Genomic DNA, 20,972 nt, shown 5'->3' on the forward strand with positions numbered 1-20,972 from the left:
ATGGACACTATATACAACATAAACACAAATAAACATCTGAAAGGTGGGGACAGGAAAGCAGACTGGCTAGGGACTTTGGAACCTGAGGAATGGCACAGTTAGGAGTTTGCTCAATTTTCTTTTTGCCTCAGATATTCCTAGTCCTGGTGCTGGAGAAACCGGCAACCCAGAAATGCCAATGAGTGCAGGCAGGAAAAAAGAAAAAAAAAAAGCCCAACAATGAAAAAGAGCCTGGTCTCTCCAGCCTAAGAACCAGGAAAGGTGCGCACAGCCTAGCAAAACAGTAAAGGTTTAGACAAAAACATTCTACTCCAGTCAAACACCACAGAAAAACTGCAGCCATCATATACCCACAACAAAGGCTGAAATAAGAGCCCAGACTTCTATTTTTGCTTGGCAGTAATGAGGTGTCCCCACCAACTCTCCACACTGCTGGAGTGTCAGAGATCAGGTAGGGAGCTACAGGCAGCAAAGAGCCAGCCTCTCCCATTGTATCATTAAGGAAACAGAAATCCCCTTCTCTTCAGGGACCCAAAAGAGGCCCAGTGGGGAAACCTGAACTTTTACTCCCACCTGGAAGTAATGAGATAGTACCTCCACCACCCCTGCTAACACAGTGTCAACAAAGGCCAACTAAAACAGATCTAAATAAGATCCAGAGTCTCATAACACCCCAAATGTCCAGGTTTTAATAAAAAAAAAAATCACTGGTCATACAACGAACCAGGAAAATCTGAAATTGAGTAAGAAGAGACCATCAACTGATGCCAACATCAAGACGATAAACTTTTAAAGTAACCATCATAGGGGTGCCTGGGTGGCTCAGTCAGTTAAGTGTCCGACTTTGGCTCAGGTCATGAATTCAGGGTTCGTGAGTTCAAGCCCCACATCAGGCTCTGTACTGACAGTTCAGAGCCTGGAACCTGCCTCAGATTCTGTGTCTCCTTCTCTCTCTGCCCCTTCCCCACTCAGGCTCTGTCTCTCTCTGTCTCAAAAATAAACATTAAAAAAAATTTTTTTTAATTTTTAATAAAAAAATAAAATAAACCATCATAAAATGCCTCAATGAGCAATATAAACACACTTGAAACAAATGAAGAATTAAAAGTCTCAGCAAAATAATAGAAGGTATAAAACACCAAAGGGAAGTTTTAGAATGTAAAAAAATACAATAACTGAAGTAAAAAACTCAATAGATGAGCTCAACAGCAAAATGGAGGGGACAGAAGAAGGAATCGAATCAGTAAACATGAAGACAGAACATAAAAATTACTTAATTTAAACAATCTGAGAGAAGTTAGATTGAAAAATATTATACAGAGCCTCAGGGACTGTGGGACTATAACAAATTATCTAACACACCTGTCACTGGAGTCCTAAGGAGAGGAGAAAGAGGGTAGGAGTGAAAAAGTATTCAAAGAAATGTCTGAAAACTTCCCAAATTTGGCAAAAGACATAAGGCAACAGATTCAAAAAGAATAAATCCCAGGGGCACCTGGGTGGCTCAGTTGGTTGAGTGTCTGACTTTGGCTCAGGTCATGATCTCACTGCTCATGGGTTCGAGCCCCACGTCAGGCTCTGTGCTGACAGCTCAGAGTCTGGAGCCTGCTCTGGATTCTGTACCTTTCTCTGACCCTCCCCTACTTGTGCTTTGTCTCTCTCTCAAAAAATAAATAAAAACATTTAAAAATGTGTTTAAAAAAAAGAATAAACCCCAGAAAGGATAAACCTAAGGAAATCCATGCCAACAAAAGCAACAGTCAAACTTAAGAAAACTAAAGACAGAAAAAATCTTGAAAGCAGCAGAAAATAATACAGAGGGGGGAAAACAATTCAAACGACAGCAAATTTCTCACAGAAACCATGGAGGCCAAAAGGAAGCACGTTTTTAAAGTGCTAAGAGAAAAGAACTGCCAACCCAGAATTCTGTATTTTCAGCAAAAATATCCTTCAAAAAGGAAAGGAAAATTAAAACATGTTTAGATGAAGAAGACTAAAAGAATTTGTTGCCAGCACACCTGCTCTAAGAGAATGGCTAAAGGAAGTTCTCTAAACAAACAGGAAATGATAAAAGAAGGAAACTTGGGAAACAAAAACAAACTCAAAGAGAATAAAAACATGGGAAAATACAATAGACTATACTTCTCATGAGTTTTGTAAGTTATGAGTTTTGTAAGTTATGTTGGATGACTGAAGCAGTTACTAGAACATTTCTGATACTCTCAATGTATTTAGAGGAAATATTTAAGACAATTAGTAATGGCGGGCACAGAGATGTAAAGGCAGGTAAAGTTTCAATGCTTCACTTGAAATGGTAAAATCCTGTCTGCAGGAAACTGATAAATCATAAATATGCACAAACATAGATGTACATACATGCATAGATAAGTATGCATATGTACACAGGTGTATACTAGAGCAACCACTGAAAAAGCTATACAAAGAGATACATTAAAAAACACCATATGTAAATACAAATGGACTTCTAAAACATGTCTGAATTATTCACAGGAATGCAGGAAAAAAGAAAACAGAATTTTAGTGCTCACTTTGGCAGCACATATACTAAAAACTGGAACGATACACAGAAGATTAGTGTAGCCACTGTGCAAGGATATCACAAATTCGTGAAGCGTCCCATATTTAAAAAAATAAAGAAAGAAAGAAGAAAGAAAACAGAATAAACAGAAAACAAAAAGTAAAAGACCATATTAAGCCCTAACATCTCAATGATTACAGTAAATGTAAACGGTCAAAATACATAATTAAAGACAGAAATTGATAAAGTGGATAAAACACATGATCCAATTATTTACTTTCTACAAGAAATTCACATCAAATATAACAATATAGGTATAGGGGCGCCTGGGTGGCTCAGTCGGTTGAGCGGCCAACTTCAGCTCAGGTCATGCATGATCTCTTGGTCCGTGAGTTCGAGCCCCGCGTCGGGCTCTGTGCTGACAGCTCAGAGCCGGGAGCCTGTTTAAGATTCTGTGTCTCCCTCTCTCTGACTCTCCCCTGTTCATGCTCTGTGTCTCCCTGTCTCAAAAATAAATAAAACGTTAAAAAAAATTTAAAAAAAAAAACAAGCAATATAGGTATATTGAAAGTAAATGAATAAATATACCATGCAAACATTAATCAAAAGAAAGAGTAAGTTATATTAATATCATAAGCAGACTTCAAAGCAAAGAAAATTTCCAACGATGGAGAAAAACATTACATAATGATAAAAGAATACATCTACCAAGAAGACATAAAACTAAATGTATATGCACTAAATAATAGGGGTGTAAAATAGGTGAAGCAAAATTGATAAAGTGAAAGGAGAAATAGACAAATCCACAAAATTACAGTTGAAAACTTCAACATCACTCTTAACAATTGATGGAAAACCAGCAAAGATATAGGAGATCTTAACATCACTATCTACAAAAGTAGGTAATCAACATTTATAGAACACTCCATCCAACAACAGAGTTCCTTTCAAGCACTGACAGAACATACGGCAAGATAGACGTGGGTCATAAAACAAACCTCAACAAATTTTAAAAATACACACAGAGTATGTTCTGGGACCACAATGTAATCAAAATAGAAATTAATCAAAGAGAGGCACTAAAAACCTCCAAACACTTAAAAATTAAACAACACACTTTTAAATAATCAATGAGTCAAAAAGGAAGTCTCAAAGGAAATTTAAAAATACACTGAACTGAATAAAAAGGAAAACCTATCAAAATTTGTGAGACACAGCTAAAGTAGTGCTAAGAGGGAAATTTACTGCACCAAATGCTATCATTAAAAAAGAGGAAAGGTCTCAAAATAATAACTTAAGCTCACATGTCAAGAAACTAGAAAAAGAACAAAAAACAAAAACAAACTGAAAACAAACAAAAAACCCAAAGCAGGCAGGAGGAAGGAAATAATAGAAATCAATGAAACTAGGAACAGAAAAGTAATAGAGGAAATCAATGAGATAAAATTTTAGTTCTTTCAAAAGATCAACAACATTGACAAATCTCTACCAAAACAACAAAGAAAAAACTAGACAAGAGACATATTACTAATATCAAGAATCAGATAGGAAATATCACTATAGACACTATGGACATCAAAAAAATAAACAATGGAATACTATAAACAACTCTACACCCATAAATGTGACAATATAGGTAAAATGGTCAATTCCTCAAAAAACACTACCACAATTCAACCCAATATAAAACATGTAATTTAAACAATCTTATAACTAAATTTCCTATTAAGAAATTTTCATTTGTAATTTTAAAACTCTGAAATCTCCAAGTCCAGATGGTTTCACTGGAGGATACTACCAAACATGTAAAAAGGAATTAACACCAATTACACACAATCTCTTCCAAAAAATAAAAGAGGAGGAAATAATTCCAAATTCATTTTATGAAACTAGTATTACCCTGATATTAAACCCAGAAAACTGTAGACCAATAATACTAATGAATTTACATGTGAAAATCCTTAACAAAATATTAGTTAACTAGAAATCAGCAATATAATAAAAAGAATTAGACATCATAACCAAATGAGATTTATTCCAGGATGCAAGGCTGGCTTAACATAGTAAAATAAACCACTATAATCCATGATATTAAAAGGCCAAAAAAAATGATATCAATTAATACAGAAAGGGTGTCTGACAAAATTCAACCCTGCTTCATGATAAAACTTTCAGCAAAATAGGACCAGAGGTGAACTTCGTCAATTAGAGGAAGAGCATCTACAAAAAGCCTACAGTTAACATGATACTTAATGGTTAAAGACTGAATGCTTTCTCTCTAAAATCAGGAACAAGGATGTCTGCTCTCACAACTATTTTTCAACACATTACTGGAAGTTCTACTCAGTGCAACAAGGCAAGAAACAGAAATAAAAGGTATAAAGATAGGAAAGGAAGAAACAAAACTACCCCTATTTGCAGATGACAAAATCATCTACATGAAAAATCCTGAGGAGCCCACCAAAAAAACCTTCTAGAACTATTGAGTTCAACAAGGTTGCAAGACATAATATAAACATACAAAAATCAATGTACTTCTATAAACTAGCAAGAACACATAGAAACCGAAATTAAAAATAAAATACCATTTACAATCACACCAAAAAAAGATCCCAATAAAGCTATAATTTTTAAAATAAAATACTTATAAATCTAACAATACAGGGGCGCCTGGGTGGCGCAGTCGGTTAAGCGTCCGACTTCAGCCAGGTCACGATCTCGCGCTCCGTGAGTTCGAGCCCCGCGTCAGGCTCTGGGCTGATGGCTCAGAGCCTGGAGCCTGCTTCCATTCTGTGTCTCCCCCTCTCTCTGCCCCTCCCCCGTTCATGCTCTGTCTCTCTCTGTCTCAAAAATAAATAAAACGTTAAAAAAAAAATTAAAATAAAAAAAAAATCTAACAATACATGTACAGACTTTTTTTTTTTTAATTTTTTTTTCAACGTTTATTATTTATTTTTGGGACAGAGAGAGATAGAGCATGAACGGGCGAGGGGCAGAGAGAGAGGGAGACACAGAATCGGAAACAGGCTCCAGGCTCCGAGCCATCAGCCCAGAGCCCGACACGGGGCTCAAACTCACAGACCGCGAGATCGTGACCTGGCTGAAGTCGGACGCTTAACCGACTGCGCCACCCAGGCACCCCTACATGTACAGACTTCTATGCTGAAAACCAGAAAACACTGCTGAAAGAAGTCAAAAAAAAGTTTTAAATGAGAAAATACATCATGTTCACAGATTGGATAACTCAACATAGTAAAGATGTTAATTCTCCACCAAACTGACATAAGGGTATCATGTAATATACCAGAATGACAGTTTGTAAAGATAGAGTATTCTAAAATTTATATGGGAAGGCAAAGAAACTAAGATAGCTAAAACAACTTTGAAAAGGAATAAAGTGGAAGGAACCATGCCATTCCATTTCAAGACTTATTATATAGCTACGGTAGTCAAGATTGTGTGGTATTGGCAGAGGAACAGACACACAGATCAATAGAACAGAAGAGAGAACAAAGAAATAGATCTACAGCAGTACAGCTAAATTATTTTCAACAATGGTGCAAAAGCAATTCAATGGAGGGAGGACAATTTTTTCAATATTTGGTGCCAAAGCAATGGATAGCTATAGAAAAAAAAATGATTGACCCAAACCTCACACCTTACATAAAAGTCAATTCAAAATGGATCATAAATGTAAATCTAAGAAGTAAAACTACAAAAATGGAAGAAAATGTAAGAGAAGATCTTCAGGACTTGGGGATGAGTTCTTAGACATGACACCAAAAGCATAATCCACAAAAATCAGTAAATTGGATTTCACCAAATTAGAAACATTAGATCTGCAAATGCCACGTGAAAAGGAGAAAGAACATGGACAATCCAGCGACTGGAAGAAAATATCTGTAGACCACATATCTGATAAGGGTCTCTGTATATCTAGAATTTATAAAGAATTCTCAAAACTCAACAGTAAAAAAATCCAGTTAGGGGCGCCTGGGTGGCTCAGTCGGTTAAGCGGCCGACTTCGGCTCAGGTCATGATCTCGCGGTCCGTGGGTTCAAGCCCCGCGTCGGGCTCTGTGCTGACAGCTCAGAGCCTGGAACCTGTTTCAGATTCTGTGTCTCCCTCTCTCTGACCCTCCCCCGTTCATGCTTTGTCTCTCTGTCTCAAAAAATAAATAAACGTTAAAAAAAAAAAAAATTAAAAAAAAAATCCAGTTAGAAAATGGGCAAAGTACGTGAACAGACATTTCACCAAAAAGAATATACAGATGGCAAATAAGCACATGAAAAGATGTTCAGCATCACTAACAAGTCAGGGATAGTAACTTAAGATCACAATAAGATAATGCTCTATACCTGTGAAAACACCTAAGATTTTTTTTAAAGTGAATGCTGTCAAGGCACACAGAGGAAGTGGATCTCTCATACATTACTGGTAAGACTATAAAATGGTAGAGTCGCTCTGGAAAATAGTTTGGCAGTGTCCTTTACTTTTATTATTTTTTTGGCAGTGTCTTAAAATTAAACATGCAAGGGCGCCTGGGTGGTTCAGTCGGTTAAGCATCTGATTCTTGATTTCAGCTCAGGTCATGATCTCAAGGTTTTGAGATTGAGCCCCATGTCAAGTTCTGCGCTGACAGCATAGAGCCTGCTTGGGATTCTCTCTCTCCTCTCTCTCTCTCTGCCTCTCCCCTTGCTTGTGCTTCTCTCCCTCTCTCTCTCTCAAAATAAATAAACTTTAAAAAACAAAACTAAACATGAAATTAACATATGATCTATCAATCACACTCCTGGGCATTCATCCCAGAGAAATGAAAATTTGCATCCACACAAAACCCTGTGTACAATTGTTCATAACAGCTTTATTTGTAATGGCCAAGAACTGGAATCAACCAAAAATTCTACAAATACTGAATGGTTAAATAAAACATTACATTCATACCACAGAATACTACTCAGCAGTAATAAGAAATGAACTACTGAAATTCAGAACAACTTGGATGGATCTCAAGAGCACTGTGTTGAGTGAAAAAAAAAAAAAAACAAACCTCAAAAGGTCACATACCATAGGAATCCTTTCATGTAACATTCCCAAAATGACAAAATTACAGAGATGGAGAAATGACTAGTAGTTGCTAAGGGTCAGAGATGGTGGGGAGGAGGGGAATGGTTGCGATTATTATAAGGGAGAGCAAAAGATCTTTGTGGTGATGGAATAATTTTGTATTTTGCGACGGTGGTGATAGGAATCTACATTAAGTGCTAAAATGGGCATGGAGCTATACATACTTTATATCAATGTTGATTTCCTGGATTTGATGTTGTACTATACCTAAGTGAGATGTAACCAATGGGGGGGAAAGTAGGGTAAAGGGTATATGGGACCGCTCTGTACTATCTTTGCAATTTCCTAAAACTGGAATTATTTTTTTTAATTATTTCTTTTTTAACGTTCATTTATTTTTGAGACAGAGAGAAACAGAGCATGAACGGGGGAGGGTCAGAGAGAGGGAGACACAGAATCCGAAACAGGCTCCAGGCTCCGAGCTGTCAGCACAGAGCCCGACGCGGGGCTCGAACTCACGGACTGTTCGGCCGCTCAACCGACTGAGCCACCCAGGCACCCCTGGAATTATTTTTAAATAAACTTTGAAGAATAAAGTATTAACTTCAGATCTTTATATCACTTACTTAAATTATGCTCCCACTTGCTTTTTATGTGTAAGCGTCATTTTTAAATATCTCTATAAGTAGGGGCTCTGGATGGCTCAGTCAGTTAAACGCCTGACTTCCACGCAGGTCATGCTCTCGTGGTTTGTGGGTTTGAGCCCTGTCTCGGGATCTGCACTGACAGCGTGGAGCCTGCTTGGGATTCTCTCTCTGCCCCTTCCCCACTCATGCTTTCTCTTTCTCTCAAAATAAATAAACTTTAAAAATAAAATAAACATCTCTATAAGTAGATCAATAATCTTTTCTGCTAATTAACTGTAGTTTCAATGATTTCTGCTTGAATGTTGAAAAACATGTTTTATAGTGAGCAGCTCCATAACTACATGACATTTCCAAACTAGAAGGTATTCTAATCTCAGGATTAATTAAAATAAAAGCTATCTGCATTTAACTAGTATTCAGTTCAAAAAATAAGAGGTAGTGGGGCACCTGGGTGGCTCAGTTAATTATCTGCCTTCGTCTCAGGTCATGATCTTGTGATTCGTGGGTTCCAGCCCTGTGTGGGGCTCTGTACTGACAGCTCGGAGCCTGGAGCCTGCTTCGGATTCTGTCTCCCTCTCTCTCTGCCTCTCCCCCACTCACAATCTATCTGTCTGTCTGTCTCTCTCAAAAATAAATAAACATTAAAAAAAATTTTTTTTTTTTTTTACATTTTATTTATTTTTGAGAAACAGAGTGAGACAAAGCATGAGCAGGGGAGGGGCAGAGAGAGAAGGAGACACAGAATCCGAAGCAGGCTCCAGGCTCTGAGCAAGCGGTCAGCACAGAGCCTGATGCGGGGCTCGAACCCACGAAACGTGAGACCGTGACCTGAGCTGAAGCCGGACGCTCAACCGACTGAGCCACCCAGGTGCCCCTAAAAAAATATTTTTTAATAAATAAAAATAAGAAACAAGAAGTAATGGTATAAATCTGAAAAATCATGCCACAATAATAAAAAAATGTATTATCGATTATACAAAGACAAAAGCACCCTCAGAGTACTCACACAGAGACAATAGTCTCTTCCAGGTCTTTCCAGCTCCCTCTACAAGCCAGTAGACTGGCTTCCTAACCTAACACCATGCCTGGCACACATGAGAAGCCTTCAGTAAAAACTGTTAAGCAAACGAATGAATGACCTAACAGCTGCCTTATTTTTGCCCAATGAAACAAGAAATGTGGGTTTTCAGATCTTGTCATATCCTAATCTATATTTTGAACACTTTTCCACAATAAATTTCTACTTGGAGAGAAAAAGACATTTATACAGATGGAATTTTTCTGAAGTAGAAACTGAATTAGTAATCAAATATACATACCCAAGTCACTGCTACCACGCTTTATAAAAATTACATTTTAATCTGCCTCCCCCATTTCCTAAATCCTCTTCTCAGCATCTATTTATAAACTGCTCGTGTCATAGATTATCCCTACTCTACCAGCAAAGACTTTGTCCTTAGCTGGAGGCCACCCTTGCTTGTTCCCATTGTTTTTTTTTTCCTCACCCTTAGCCCACCCCCAAATCCCTACCACATATGCTCCTCCCCCTCCTCCTCCAAAAAAGAGGGAAAGAAAAAGCATGAGAGAAAAACAGCATTAAATGACCAGACCATGACCAAGCCTCGCAAAACAGTAATGCAAACAAACAACGAATTTCATTGGGCACACAAATACTCAAACACAAGTCTTCACCATGAGGCATATTACCCACTCCTCAAATACACAATACAGAAAACAAAACTGGGTTAGTCACCCTTACTGAATTCATCTTCAACTTGAGAACCGGTAACCTAATGTGTAGATCACTCAGGATCCTCTGTTCCATGTTTCTTGGGGATGGTGTGGGGATAGGGAGGGTACACATAACTTAAATGAGTTAAAAAGAGTAGGGGACTGAACTTGATAGCAACTAACATTACGCGCGAGGCACTGTGCTAGGAACTTTTAAACTGATAATGTTATTTACTGTTCAAAACTATCTGTGAGGTAGGCATGATCTACACTGGACAGGTAGGAAAACTAAGACATAAGCGAGAGAGCCAGGTTTCAAACCCAAACTTCCTTACTGAAAACATCTGAAAGCCTATGCAATCTTTTCAATATACTCTGCCTCTCTAAATCCAATTTTGGGGATCACAGCTACCCTATTTCTATTTTCTCTTTCTCCTAGAGCATTACTACCCAACTAATCAGAGACCTGTTAATAGAAGGAGCAGAGGCCTAGGGTCACACTTGTTACAATTACTCCTTACTCGCTGTGTTACTTTGAATAAGCCAATTTTCCTCTCTGACCCTCAATCACCTTTTGGATGCAGCTTGTTTCTGAGGCTCTTTCTGAGAATAAAACTTTCGGACTCCAAGATGTCTTCTGTGTTGTAAAGACAAACAGAGCTATAACCGCATTGTCTACAATGTATTTTCCAGAGCAAACTCTATTATATCGATTTAATTCTATTTACCAATATGAAACCACCTTCAATTATTTACATTTTAATTTTACTAAAATTACCTTTATCAGGATTAATTCCTTTGTAAAATTTAATTAAGATGTACCCTATCCATTGGTCTGAGCTTTACTTTTTTGTCCTGACCATGTAACAAATGTCACCAAATACTTTTCGCCACTAGGAATAATTCTTTTGTGGTTTTGATTTCTAAAAACCTCATTTTTCCCAGAGTGCTTTATCCTTCTGTCTCTGGAGGTCTAGAGGTAAGCCTGTAATGGACACAAATGTACATCACCTCCTACATCTAATGTTCGGAAAAGCTGGTCCAGTGCACCCAGTATTTGGTAAACCAAGTCGTATAATTTCGGGATGGTAAGGGAAGTTTGCTATTAAAATTAAACAGTACTCAGACCGGGGCTTCGTGGATAACCAAGGATAATCAAGGAAATCGTCCCCCCTCTCATTTGGACACACCCCTTCTCTTCCCACTGGGAGCAGCGCTCCACGCGCATCAGTCAGTTTAGGGTTCCAGCAGGCGCGCCCCGGTTGTCCCCGAGTCCAGAGAGCCGCCCGGGGAAGAAAGGGGGACAGGCGACTCGGGGAAGACCCACGAAACCGGGTGGGGCTAAGTCGGGCCTGAGGGCGGGGCGGGCCCGGGGCCGCCTCCACCTCCAGGCCCGCCCTGCGCCACACCCGACCCCGCCTGCTTTCCGCTAACGGGCCGCGGCACCCGACTCCGCCCGCCAGCCCTCACCTCGCCCCGACGGCGGCCTCCGGGAGTCGGCGCCCGCCCGTCGCGCCGCCTCACCGCCGTACCACCCGCCGCCTCCTCTGCAACCTCAGCCCACCGGGCGGACCCGGCCCAGGTCACTGGCGGCCCAGGCGCAGGTAGGCGATGGTGCGCATGCCCGAATCTTGAATCCCTATTTGCAGCTGCTAAGCGACACCCGCACCCGAACCGGCCAATCCTGGAGTGGCTTCCCCGCCCAGTCCCGGAGGAGTCCCGAATTAGCTAGTTCTTAAAGGGCTTCCACCCAAAGGCACAGGGGGAGTGGCAGGGGCGCGCGCTCCTCCCAGCTTTCTTCCCATCTGCTGGCTCTCACCCGCTTGGGTTTGACGTCCAAGCGTGTAATTCCCACGTCCGGAGGTGCGAGGAAACTTCTGGGTCTAAGCTCGATTCCTCCTGGGGTAGAGTACAGAACTGACGTGCCGAGACAGGGAGGTTCTGCGTAAGACCGCGACACGCCCCCGCTGTGGGTTCTGCCGTCTGCGCAGCTGGGCGGGAAGTCCGAGATAGGCAAACCAAAGAGCACAGCCTCCTGCCAGCCTGGATGAGGTGCTAAAGTCCGACCCTGGAGGGACACACCCCAGTCTGGGGGTGGAGGCACTCACAGGTGTCACACGGATGGATGGCCCAATGCAGGGAAGCGGAACTCGTCCATTTATTTTTCGCCCAACACATTTTGAGCACCTGCTGTGTGCCGGGCACTAGGCCTGGCGGTGGGGACACAGTGAGGAACTCCTGACACTAAACACTATGTTAAGAGAAGGCAGAGCGAAAGCACTCATCAATTAAACAATTACACAACATGTGTTGAAATACAAACTGAGATGTGTGCTCTTCCGAGAGGAACAAGGTTTTTGAGAGAAGTTACAGGAGCTTCTGGTCTGAACTTGGGAGTCCGAGGAGGCTTCCTTGAGAACGTGACACTATAGCTGACTGGTTGCTCAGTAGGCAAAGGGGAAAAAATGAGTGTTTCAGACCGAGGGCGGTTTGTGTATAAAGAACAAGAAGGCGGCAGGGCTCCTTTAGACGGATGAAAAGAAAGAGGTGGTGCATAAGGAGCTAGTGTTTAACAGGCACAGAATTTCAGCTGGAGAATATGAAAAAGTTCTGGAAATGAATGGTGGTGATAGCTGCACAATAATGTAAATTTTTAAATGTCACAGAACATTTAAAAATGGCTAAGATTGGGGCGCCTGGGTGGCGCAGTCGGTTAGGCGTCCGACTTCAGCCAGGTCACGATCTCGCGATCCGTGAGTTCGAGCCCCGCGTCAGGCTCTGGGCTGATGGCTCAGAGCCTGGAGCCTGTTTCGGATTCTGTGTCTCCCTCTCCCTCTGCCCCTCCCCCATTCATGCTCTGTCTCTCTCTGTCCCAAAAATAAATAAACGTTGAAAAAAAAAATTAAAAAAAAATGGCTAAGATGGTACATTTTAAGTTATGTATATTTTACCACACCAAAAAAAAAAAAAAAAAAAAAAAAAAGACAAGAAAAGGAACTGAGAGTTTAGAGAGTAAGGAATAGGGTGAGAGCCACTAGAGAGAATAGAAGAGCTAAGACCAGGTAAGACCTTTGTAGGCCATGCTAGAAAGTTTAGGACAGTGGGAAACTGATAAAATTTATCTTGTGTAAAATCACTTTGGCTGCTGAAGTTAAGATCAAAATGAAAAAGGCTCACAGAAGCCCTGGTAGGACCAGCTGGGAAGCCAATGCAGTCATCTGGGCAAAAGACGATGAAGCTGGAGCTCGCTTAGACTTGGACTGGAGCGATGGTGAAGAGGAGGAGAACTGGACAGTCTGCAGAGACATGTAGGAACAAAATCAACAAGACGTGGTGACGAATTGGATGTGGAAGAGTAACAAAGTGGCTTCAAGGATAATGCCACTGTTCAGCCTTGAGTGAATGCGTAGATAGTGGAGGGGTTCCTAGATACAGAGAAACTGGAAGAGGATCTGATTTTGGAAAGAAAAATGATCTCTAGTTCTATCTCAGACAAGTTGAATTTGAGGTAGCCTAGAGACTTCTGGTCCAGATGTCAATGTAGGCAGTTGAATGTACAGGTACAGGTCTGGGCTAGACATCAACTTTTGAAAGTCATCACCACATGGGTAGAAACTGAAGCAGGCCTTACATAGCCAGAGAAAAATTACAAAATGAAATCAGATGACCTCCAGGGATCCCCACCTCCTGGTATTCACACTCTTGCGTGGTCTCCTCCACATTGAGTCAGGGTTGGCCTGTGTGACAAGTGATCATGAGGCTAGGTCATAAAAAGCACAAAAGATAAAAGCAATGAGATTTGATTGATAACAGAGATTGAAACCTCCTCACTGAATGTGAGGGAATCACTGGGATTCCCTCTCCAAGTGTATTGGCAGGTGAATGAAGACCTGTTCTTGTCACCACAGGTCATGAAAACAAAACTCTGGCTTAAATGGGGAAGGAAAAATTGGTGCCAGACCCACAAAAACCAAGAGTTTTTGAATGTGGAGCCTCAGGCTCTCAAAACCTGCTATGTGAGTGCTTTATAATAGGGCTTTGTGCTCTCTGACGGGTGCAGATAGAGTGGCTCAGGCACCATAGTGGATTGGGCTACAGGGGTAAGATGTGGTGTCTGGAGTCCTAGCCCTCCTCTCCAATCATTGGTCATTTTGACCCCAGGCTCCAGAGATTTTCTTTTCCAGCCTTCTTCATTCCTCTGCTTCCAGGCTCACACCCTAGATTGCTGTATCACCACAGAAGAAGAGCTCCACCTCTGAAGTTGTAAACGCAGACACCTGATCTCTGACTGTCCCTTGGCTGTTCTCAGAATTCTGCCCACTGTTGCCTGGCCTGCGGAAGCCTCCAGTCCACTTGTCCTTCTACTTTGTTGTATGTATCACCTTTCTCCAATCTTTATTTCCTTCTCCATCCACTGAAAGTGCAGGGTTTATCATTTCCATCACATTCTTCCCAATATGCTTACCTCCATTGTGCAGTTTTTCTTCTGTCACATCTGCCTGGGAGCACTCCAATTCAGGAAAAAAATCCAATCTTCTGGCTTCTCTAAATAAGCCCCTGAGCTGGAAGTGCTGCTGGAAAAAAAAAATCGCACAACCATACAGATCAGTGCTATGTATGTACCTCGCCAGCCTCCACCAGGTCCTCAACACTGCCCGGCAGTCCCATGTTTGCTGGGTTGGCTCTGTCTCCAGCTCTCCCCAACACCCACCTCAAAATCTCCTGCGTGCTCCCCAGATCTACCACTCTTCAAGATCCCCCTAGCCTCCCAGGTGCCCCCTTCACCGAGGAAAGAGCAGCCACTAAAGTAATAGCCCTCAGTTCCCACCAACTTCTGTCCCTCTACCACCTTCTTTCCTTTTTCCCCTTTATTGCCAGGTTTCTTGGAAACAGTGGCCTGCTCTAAAGACTCCATTTGCTTCATCTTTCCTGTATTTCATAGTCCCTGGAAATTCTCACTTCTGCCTCACCACATCACTGAAACCTCCTTCATTAAAGTTCTAGTCTTTACCTTGCTTGACCTTTCAACAGCATTTGTCATTGCTGTCCTGTCTTGCTTCCTCAGTCACTCTTATTTTTATATGACCCCCCCCCACCTGATTTCCTCTTATATCTCTAGTCTCCCCGCCCCTCCCCCATGCTCCTCTGTAGCCTCTTTTCCTTGGTCATGAGAGAAACCAAGTCACTCTCCTTGGGCAGTCTTATCCACTGCATGGTTCCATTTCCACAAGTGATGCCCCTCAAAGCTTATATCGCCAGCCCAGCCCTTGACCCTGAGTTCCAGACCCAAATAGCCAGCCATAGACTTCTACATCTCCGTCTGACATCACCTTGCATGCACGTGTCCACAGCTGAATTGATCACTCTCTCACTTCCAGTCCAACTTCTCCTTCACTGTCCCCTGTCTCCAAAAATGGCATCACCAGTCTCTCAGTTGCTGAAACCAAGACACCAGAAGTCATCCCTAATTACTCCTTCTCCCTCCCTCCTCCATTAATTCACTAAGACCTGGCAAGTCTATTCCGAATGTCTTTCAAATGCACACATTTTTTTCACTCCTCCACCGTTTCCGGCCTGCACACCTGCAGCAAGTAGCCTTCTCTGTAGTTGTTTGTTTGTTTGCTTGTTCTTTAAGGAAAACTCTAAAATGCATCTCTGACTTCACTTCTTTTTTGCCTAAAACTGTCTATAGCTTCCATGGTTCCTAGGAGAAAGTCCAGACTCTGGGTACCAGTCACCTGGGTAACCTCTACTTCCTCTTCATATTGAGACATCTGTCTGTTTTCTGTGGAGCCTTTGGGGACTTTTCCCAGGGAGAGAGCCTTGCTGGGGTTAATAGTACAGGCTTGGGAACCAGGAAGCCCTGAAGTCCTGGTCCAGTTCAGGTATGTTGCCCCACTTTTCTCACTGGGTTTTACTCCTCTGTGAAATGGAATGAAAGCTGCCTCCTCACAGGGTTGACTAAGGGAATTGTGGAGGGAGAGCCCAGCAAAGTAGATGAGCCTGCTCTGGATCAGGGCCACTACTCAGGGAAATGAAGCTCTATGAGGCAGAATTGCCCCCCCTCCCCCGATCCCTTTTGAGTAAAGGCTTCGAAGATCTTCCTCCTAAATGATGTGGCTGCTGTTCACCCTGTGCTGCAGGGAAATCCAGCCTTGTTCCCATGTCCGTAATGGATGGGTTGAACAAGAGAGAAGACAACCACTTCAGAGTGTCAGCGGTTGCCAGCAGGAACTATGTGGCCCAGGAGGGTAGGACCAGCTTCCTTCTTTTATCTTGCAGCAAGCCACCTCTGCAGTATGGTGCATAGGCAGTATGGAGTAGTAAGTTAAGAACGAGGGCTCTAAAGCCATACTACCCGTGTACAGATATTGGCTCTGCCCTTAGTGGCTGTGAGATCTTGGGCAGGTTACTTAACCTGTTTTCTCATCTGTAAAATGGAGAAAATAACAGTTCTTTTTAGGGCCGTAAACCTAGTGAGCTTTATTACTACCCAGAGGAAAAATAGGTGTAGATACAAGTTTCTTCCTCAGCAAAGAATAAAGCTAACAGCAGTGTTTTCCTACTACCTGCAGGGTTTGGCTTGGCAGGAGGCAATGGCCAGGGTTCACGTTCCAGACGCGTATCTGGAGGCACCAGAGTGATGTCGAAATAGGGAGGAGTGGACTTGGAGCCAGATATCTGGGTTCCAGCCACAATACCCGTGTGACCCAACGCAAGGTGCTCCTGCAGATAGACTACCCAGCGCCTAAAAGGCGAGGAGCTGACGCCCGGCCCCGCCCCCGAGGCTAGCTCTCCAGACTGCGCAAATGCAATCGAGCGCCTACAGCGCTGAGCCCCAGGGGGCGGGACCGAGGCTGACGCTCTGACCATCGCTCTTGCGCGCCCAATCACAAAGGACGTTCCGTCTGTTCCCAGTCACCGGGAGGACCCAATCAACGTCGAGAGTGTAGGCCCCACCTAACATGGGTCCCTGCTTCAGTAGTAGTGCGCCTGGAGCTGCCGGTTGGCTCCGGTTTAGATGCACGGGGGTCCTCAGGGCCTGAGACCGGGTTCCAACCTGGCTTCTCGGGATGTCGGTGGCCTTCGTACCGGACTGGCTGAAAGGCAAGGCGGAAGTTAATCAGGAGACGATCCAGCGGGTGAGCGCTAACGAGGGCGGAGAGAAGTTCCTTGGTTGAGATCTTGAAAGGGTTCGGGTTCGGGTTCGGGAAGCTTCCTAGAGTGAGCAGCATCCCAGTTGAGGCTTGTGGTGAGTTTGCGTAGGGGCTTGGCTTGCATTGGTGTGGCGTGAGACCGGAACGAAGTCGGCAAGAACACTGGGGCAGTACAGCCCCGCATTGAAGAGACTAGGGGGCAGTGTGCCTGGCCGTCCCGATGACGCACTGCGCTGACCCTTTCTCTGGTCTTTCAGCTCCTGGAGGAGAATGACCAGCTCATCCGCTGCATCGTGGAGTATCAGAACAAAGGCCGGGCGAATGAGTGCGTCCAGTAAGTACCCGCCCCTCCTCCCAACTTTTGAGAGGAGGATAAACCAGTGTGGTGATACAGCAAGCTGACCTGAACTAGGAGTCTTGGGTGACTGATCCCCGATGAGGCTCAGAGGTTACTTACCTGCTCCAAACCACACAGACAGCACATTGTGAAGCCTGGAGTCAGATGTGGCACCCTCTTTGAGTTTGAATTATGCTCACTGCAAACTTCCTTCAGGTAGACATGTCAGTTGATGACAACAGGGGTGGAGAGAAGATCACGTGGAAAACTAGTCTCGGGAGATGAGCGCTGTGGCCCCTTGCTCATCATGGATCCTCAGCTCATCCTTTTTCTGAGGGGGTCAGACCATTTGACTGTTAAGTTAGTTCCCTTTCATTTTCTAACTCGCAGTCTGTAATGCACACAAGGACCATAAAAGACTTACAAGTTAAGCCAAAGGCACATTCAGCACAGTAATTGAATGTGTTTTCTAGTTATATACCAAAATGAGAGAAAACAGTCTTTCTAAATGTAGTCCAGGAATTATGCTCCGTTTATTATTACATTATTTCATTCTAACTGAAGACATGTTTAAGAAAGCCATGCTTTTCCCACCCCCTAAAAAAATCACCCACAATCCCTCACTGAATAGCTCAATGGAATAGTAGAGGTATCTTTGTGTAAGTCTTTGCATTTGATTCTGGCATCTGGCAATTTGCTTTTTTACAGTTTATAGTAAACTCTCATTTTTCTATATAGAAGTTGCAAAACATTCCATTTGGTGTAGCGATTCTCAACCTATGCATAAGAAAGTTATCAAAATTTCCTGGTGGGCTTTTTCACATTGCATAGGCCATGCTTCCTGCCCTCCTAGTCTGATTTGCCTTCCTAGGTAGAGAACTCTGTCACCTGATTGAGAATCACTACTATAGTAAGCTCACATTGATACCACAGAAGTGCTTTGTCCCTCTAAGTTTGTTCAACAGACATTCTATAAGTACTACTGAGTACCAGACACTGTTTCAGCTACTGGGGAATCAGTACCAAAACCAGCTTTGCTTTTTACCAAATCAGGTACCTTGTCTGCTCTTACAGAGTTTACATTCTAGACTCCAGAAGCTGGAAGGAGGAAATCATACAATTAGGCACATAGTAGTAAGTGCTTTGAATAAGAATAAACCAGGGTAAGTGAGGAAGAAGGGATGCCATTTTACAGAGGGTATATCTGATGAGACATTTGAGCAGACACCAGAGGTGAGGGAGCCAGCTATATAGATTTGTGAGGCAGAGTCAGCATCAGGTGGAAAAGCCCCCTAGGCTGGGACACGCTGGTTATCTTCAAATCACAGCAAGGAGGACACTGCAGCCAGAACTCAGTGAGCAAAGGGAAAGTGGTAGGAGCTGAGATCAGAGACGTAACTGGAGGCCCCAATCTTATAGCCTTGCAGGCCATCAGAAGGGCTGGAAGAGCTCAGCTTTACTCAGAATGAGATGGGAGCTTTTGGAGGGTTTTAATCAGAGGTATTGCAAGTCTTCACTTATATTGTACAATGATCCCTTAGGTTGCTACTTAGGAGTCAAAGGTAGAGCAGGGAGACCAGTTATGAGACTGGCCCGATACAATAGCCTAGGCAAGAAGGGGAGTGGTTTGGCCCAGAGAGGTAGCCATGGAAGTATAAGTGCAAACAGGTAAGAAGCTGGATATATTTTCCTTGGTGTTAAATAAGGAGGTTGATGATACTAAATCATCTAAACAATAGATGAGCCATTCCACTAGGGTGGGTAAATTCCTTTCCAGTGTCTTGTTAGTGTTCAGTAAAAACAAGCCTCTGATTTTTGCCCGTTTTTTACCCATAGGTACCAGCATGTGTTACACAGAAATCTCATTTATTTGGCTACCATCGCAGATGCCAACCCCACCAGCCCTTCAAAACCAATGGAATAATCTTTCAGCTGGCTCTCATAAGGAGTAATTGAGGGTAACCCATTTCCTATGAAGTAGAGATAGGATCTTTACCAACTCAACTGCTTGAAACATGAATGAAACCTCTGTGACTCTTTTAAAAATGTGAAAAGGTGAAGAAAGCTACTAAGTTAACTGTATTCGCAGCGTAAATACTTATTTTAATAATTAAGCAGATTAAGTTGACTCCAGATGTCCTCTTTCCTGTTTGGATGTTTCGATAACAAAGATATCATGGGCATCTTCAATTCAACCTTTTCAGTTTCAACCTGAAGAGGAAACTGAATAGATGTTGGGCAATCAACAGGAATTGGCAAGACTCCTAACTGAGGCCCTGCCGAATGGATGTGTAACTGTGTGCTCCCTCCTAGCAGTTTGTAGTTGTGGACCTGACGATTTTTTTCAGGTTGCTTTGAAATAAAGCTCGCCTTTCCATGAAAGACTCCTACTGAGGTATAGAGGTTTTCATATAATAAGTGTTCCATTTGTCTTCTGGAAAAACTGTGAGGACTTAAAAATATATGTAACAACGGGACACCTCTGTGGCTCAGTCAGTTAAGCGTCTGACTTTGGCTCAGGTCATGAACTCACGGTTTGTGAGTTCGAGCCCTGCATCGTGCTCTGTGCTGACAGCTCAGGGTCTGGAGCCTGCATGGGATCCTGTGGCTCCCTGTCTCTATCCCTCCCCCCCACTCAACAATGAATAAATGTCTTAAAAATATGTATATATGTAACAACACCATTATCATTGCTAACCAAATCAATAGTAATTCTTAATTATTATTTAATATCATCTAATATTTTTTAAAATACCTTTTTTTTTTTAATTTTTTTTTTCAACGTTTATTTATTTTTGGGACAGAGAGAGACAGAGCATGAACGGGGGAGGGGCAGAGAGAGAGGGAGACACAGAATCGGAAACAGGCTCCAGGCTCCGAGCCATCAGCCCGGAGCCTGACGCGGGGCTCGAACTCACGCACCGCGAGATCGTGACCTGGCTGAAGTCGGACGCTTAACCGACTGCGCCACCCAGGCGCCCCTAAAATACTTTTTTAAAATATCTTTTCCCACCTATCTTTTTAAGGTTCTTGGCTGGGCCTCTATAATAAAAGACAGGTTAACAAAAGAAAAGCATATAAGTTAAGTTTGATGTGACATGGGAGGGCTTCATAAGGAAATGAAGACCCAAAAAACCAGTTAAACCTGAACATTTTTATATTAGATTTGATGAAAAGTAGAAAGTTGTGGAAAACTGTGGGTGGAACAGTAGGGTATGAGTGCAGCGTAGTAAATTAGGGGAACTTAGCATGGCCTTTTCATTCAAAATCTCAGTGTCCCTCCTTTTTAAAAGATAAAGATGCTCCTTGCTTCTGGGTATAAGGAGGGCACTTCTCACATGGGGTCTCATGACCTTGCTTCTTGGGAGGTCAGAAAATCCTTCCAGCATCTCATTTTTCAGATTCCTTCAGCTTAAAATATTCAGTACACCAAGGTGTCACGTTTTGGAGTAGCATGTCCTGAACTCCATCAATTATCACAAAATGTCTTTTTG

General features: G+C 42.6%; 2 protein-coding genes, 1 long non-coding RNA gene and 1 other non-coding gene across 13 annotated transcripts in view; 2 read left to right on the forward strand and 2 right to left on the reverse strand.

Annotated features, from left to right (window-relative positions):
* Positions 1-12,304, reverse strand: part of SEC22C (SEC22 homolog C, vesicle trafficking protein) — a 33,111-nt gene extending 20,807 nt beyond the window's left edge. For 8 of the 10 annotated variants that reach the window (XR_003971614.1, XM_030328581.1, XM_030328577.1 and 5 more), the window contains exon 1: positions 11,455-11,582. The gene's annotated coding sequence lies outside the window, so the exon portion shown is untranslated. Of the gene's footprint in view, positions 1-10,555; positions 10,611-11,454; positions 11,583-11,803 lie in introns of those variants that run through there. The other 2 variants (XM_030328574.1, XM_030328575.2) reach the window with 2 other exon arrangements.
* LOC115524329 lies at positions 2,542-2,647 on the forward strand. The gene has a single exon (XR_003972040.1). It is a non-coding gene; the product is annotated as a U6 spliceosomal RNA (small nuclear RNA).
* Positions 12,305-12,929: 625 nt separating the features above from the next.
* Positions 12,930-16,787, reverse strand: LOC115523012. The gene is made up of 4 exons (XR_003971615.1): positions 16,554-16,787; positions 15,315-15,421; positions 14,450-14,555; positions 12,930-13,280 (listed from the first exon to the last, which is right to left on the reverse strand). It is a non-coding gene; the product is annotated as an uncharacterized LOC115523012 (long non-coding RNA).
* A 133-nt stretch (positions 16,788-16,920) lies between these two features.
* On the forward strand, positions 16,921-19,863 carry SS18L2 (SS18 like 2). The gene is made up of 3 exons (XM_030328582.2): positions 16,921-17,126; positions 17,399-17,475; positions 19,315-19,863. The coding sequence occupies exons 1-3, from the start codon at positions 17,058-17,060 to the stop codon at positions 19,400-19,402; spliced, it is 234 nt and encodes a 77-aa protein (XP_030184442.1). The 5' UTR covers positions 16,921-17,057; the 3' UTR covers positions 19,403-19,863.
* Positions 19,864-20,972: the final 1,109 nt, after the last annotated feature.

Source organism: Lynx canadensis, chromosome C2 (genome assembly GCF_007474595.2).
Source record: "Lynx canadensis isolate LIC74 chromosome C2, mLynCan4.pri.v2, whole genome shotgun sequence".
Classification (NCBI taxonomy): Eukaryota; Metazoa; Chordata; class Mammalia; order Carnivora; family Felidae; genus Lynx; species Lynx canadensis.

Bases quoted from the DNA above. Each gene is read 5' to 3' on its own strand.
- SS18L2 (XM_030328582.2), top strand. From the start codon at position 17,058: ATGTCGGTGGCCTTCGTACCGGACTGGCTGAAAGGCAAGGCGGAAGTT. The intron at 17,127-17,398 runs GTGAGCGCTAAC...CTGGTCTTTCAG, and splicing joins ATCAGGAGACGATCCAGCGG to CTCCTGGAGGAGAATGACCA. The intron at 17,476-19,314 runs GTAAGTACCCGC...TTTTACCCATAG, and splicing joins CGGGCGAATGAGTGCGTCCA to GTACCAGCATGTGTTACACA.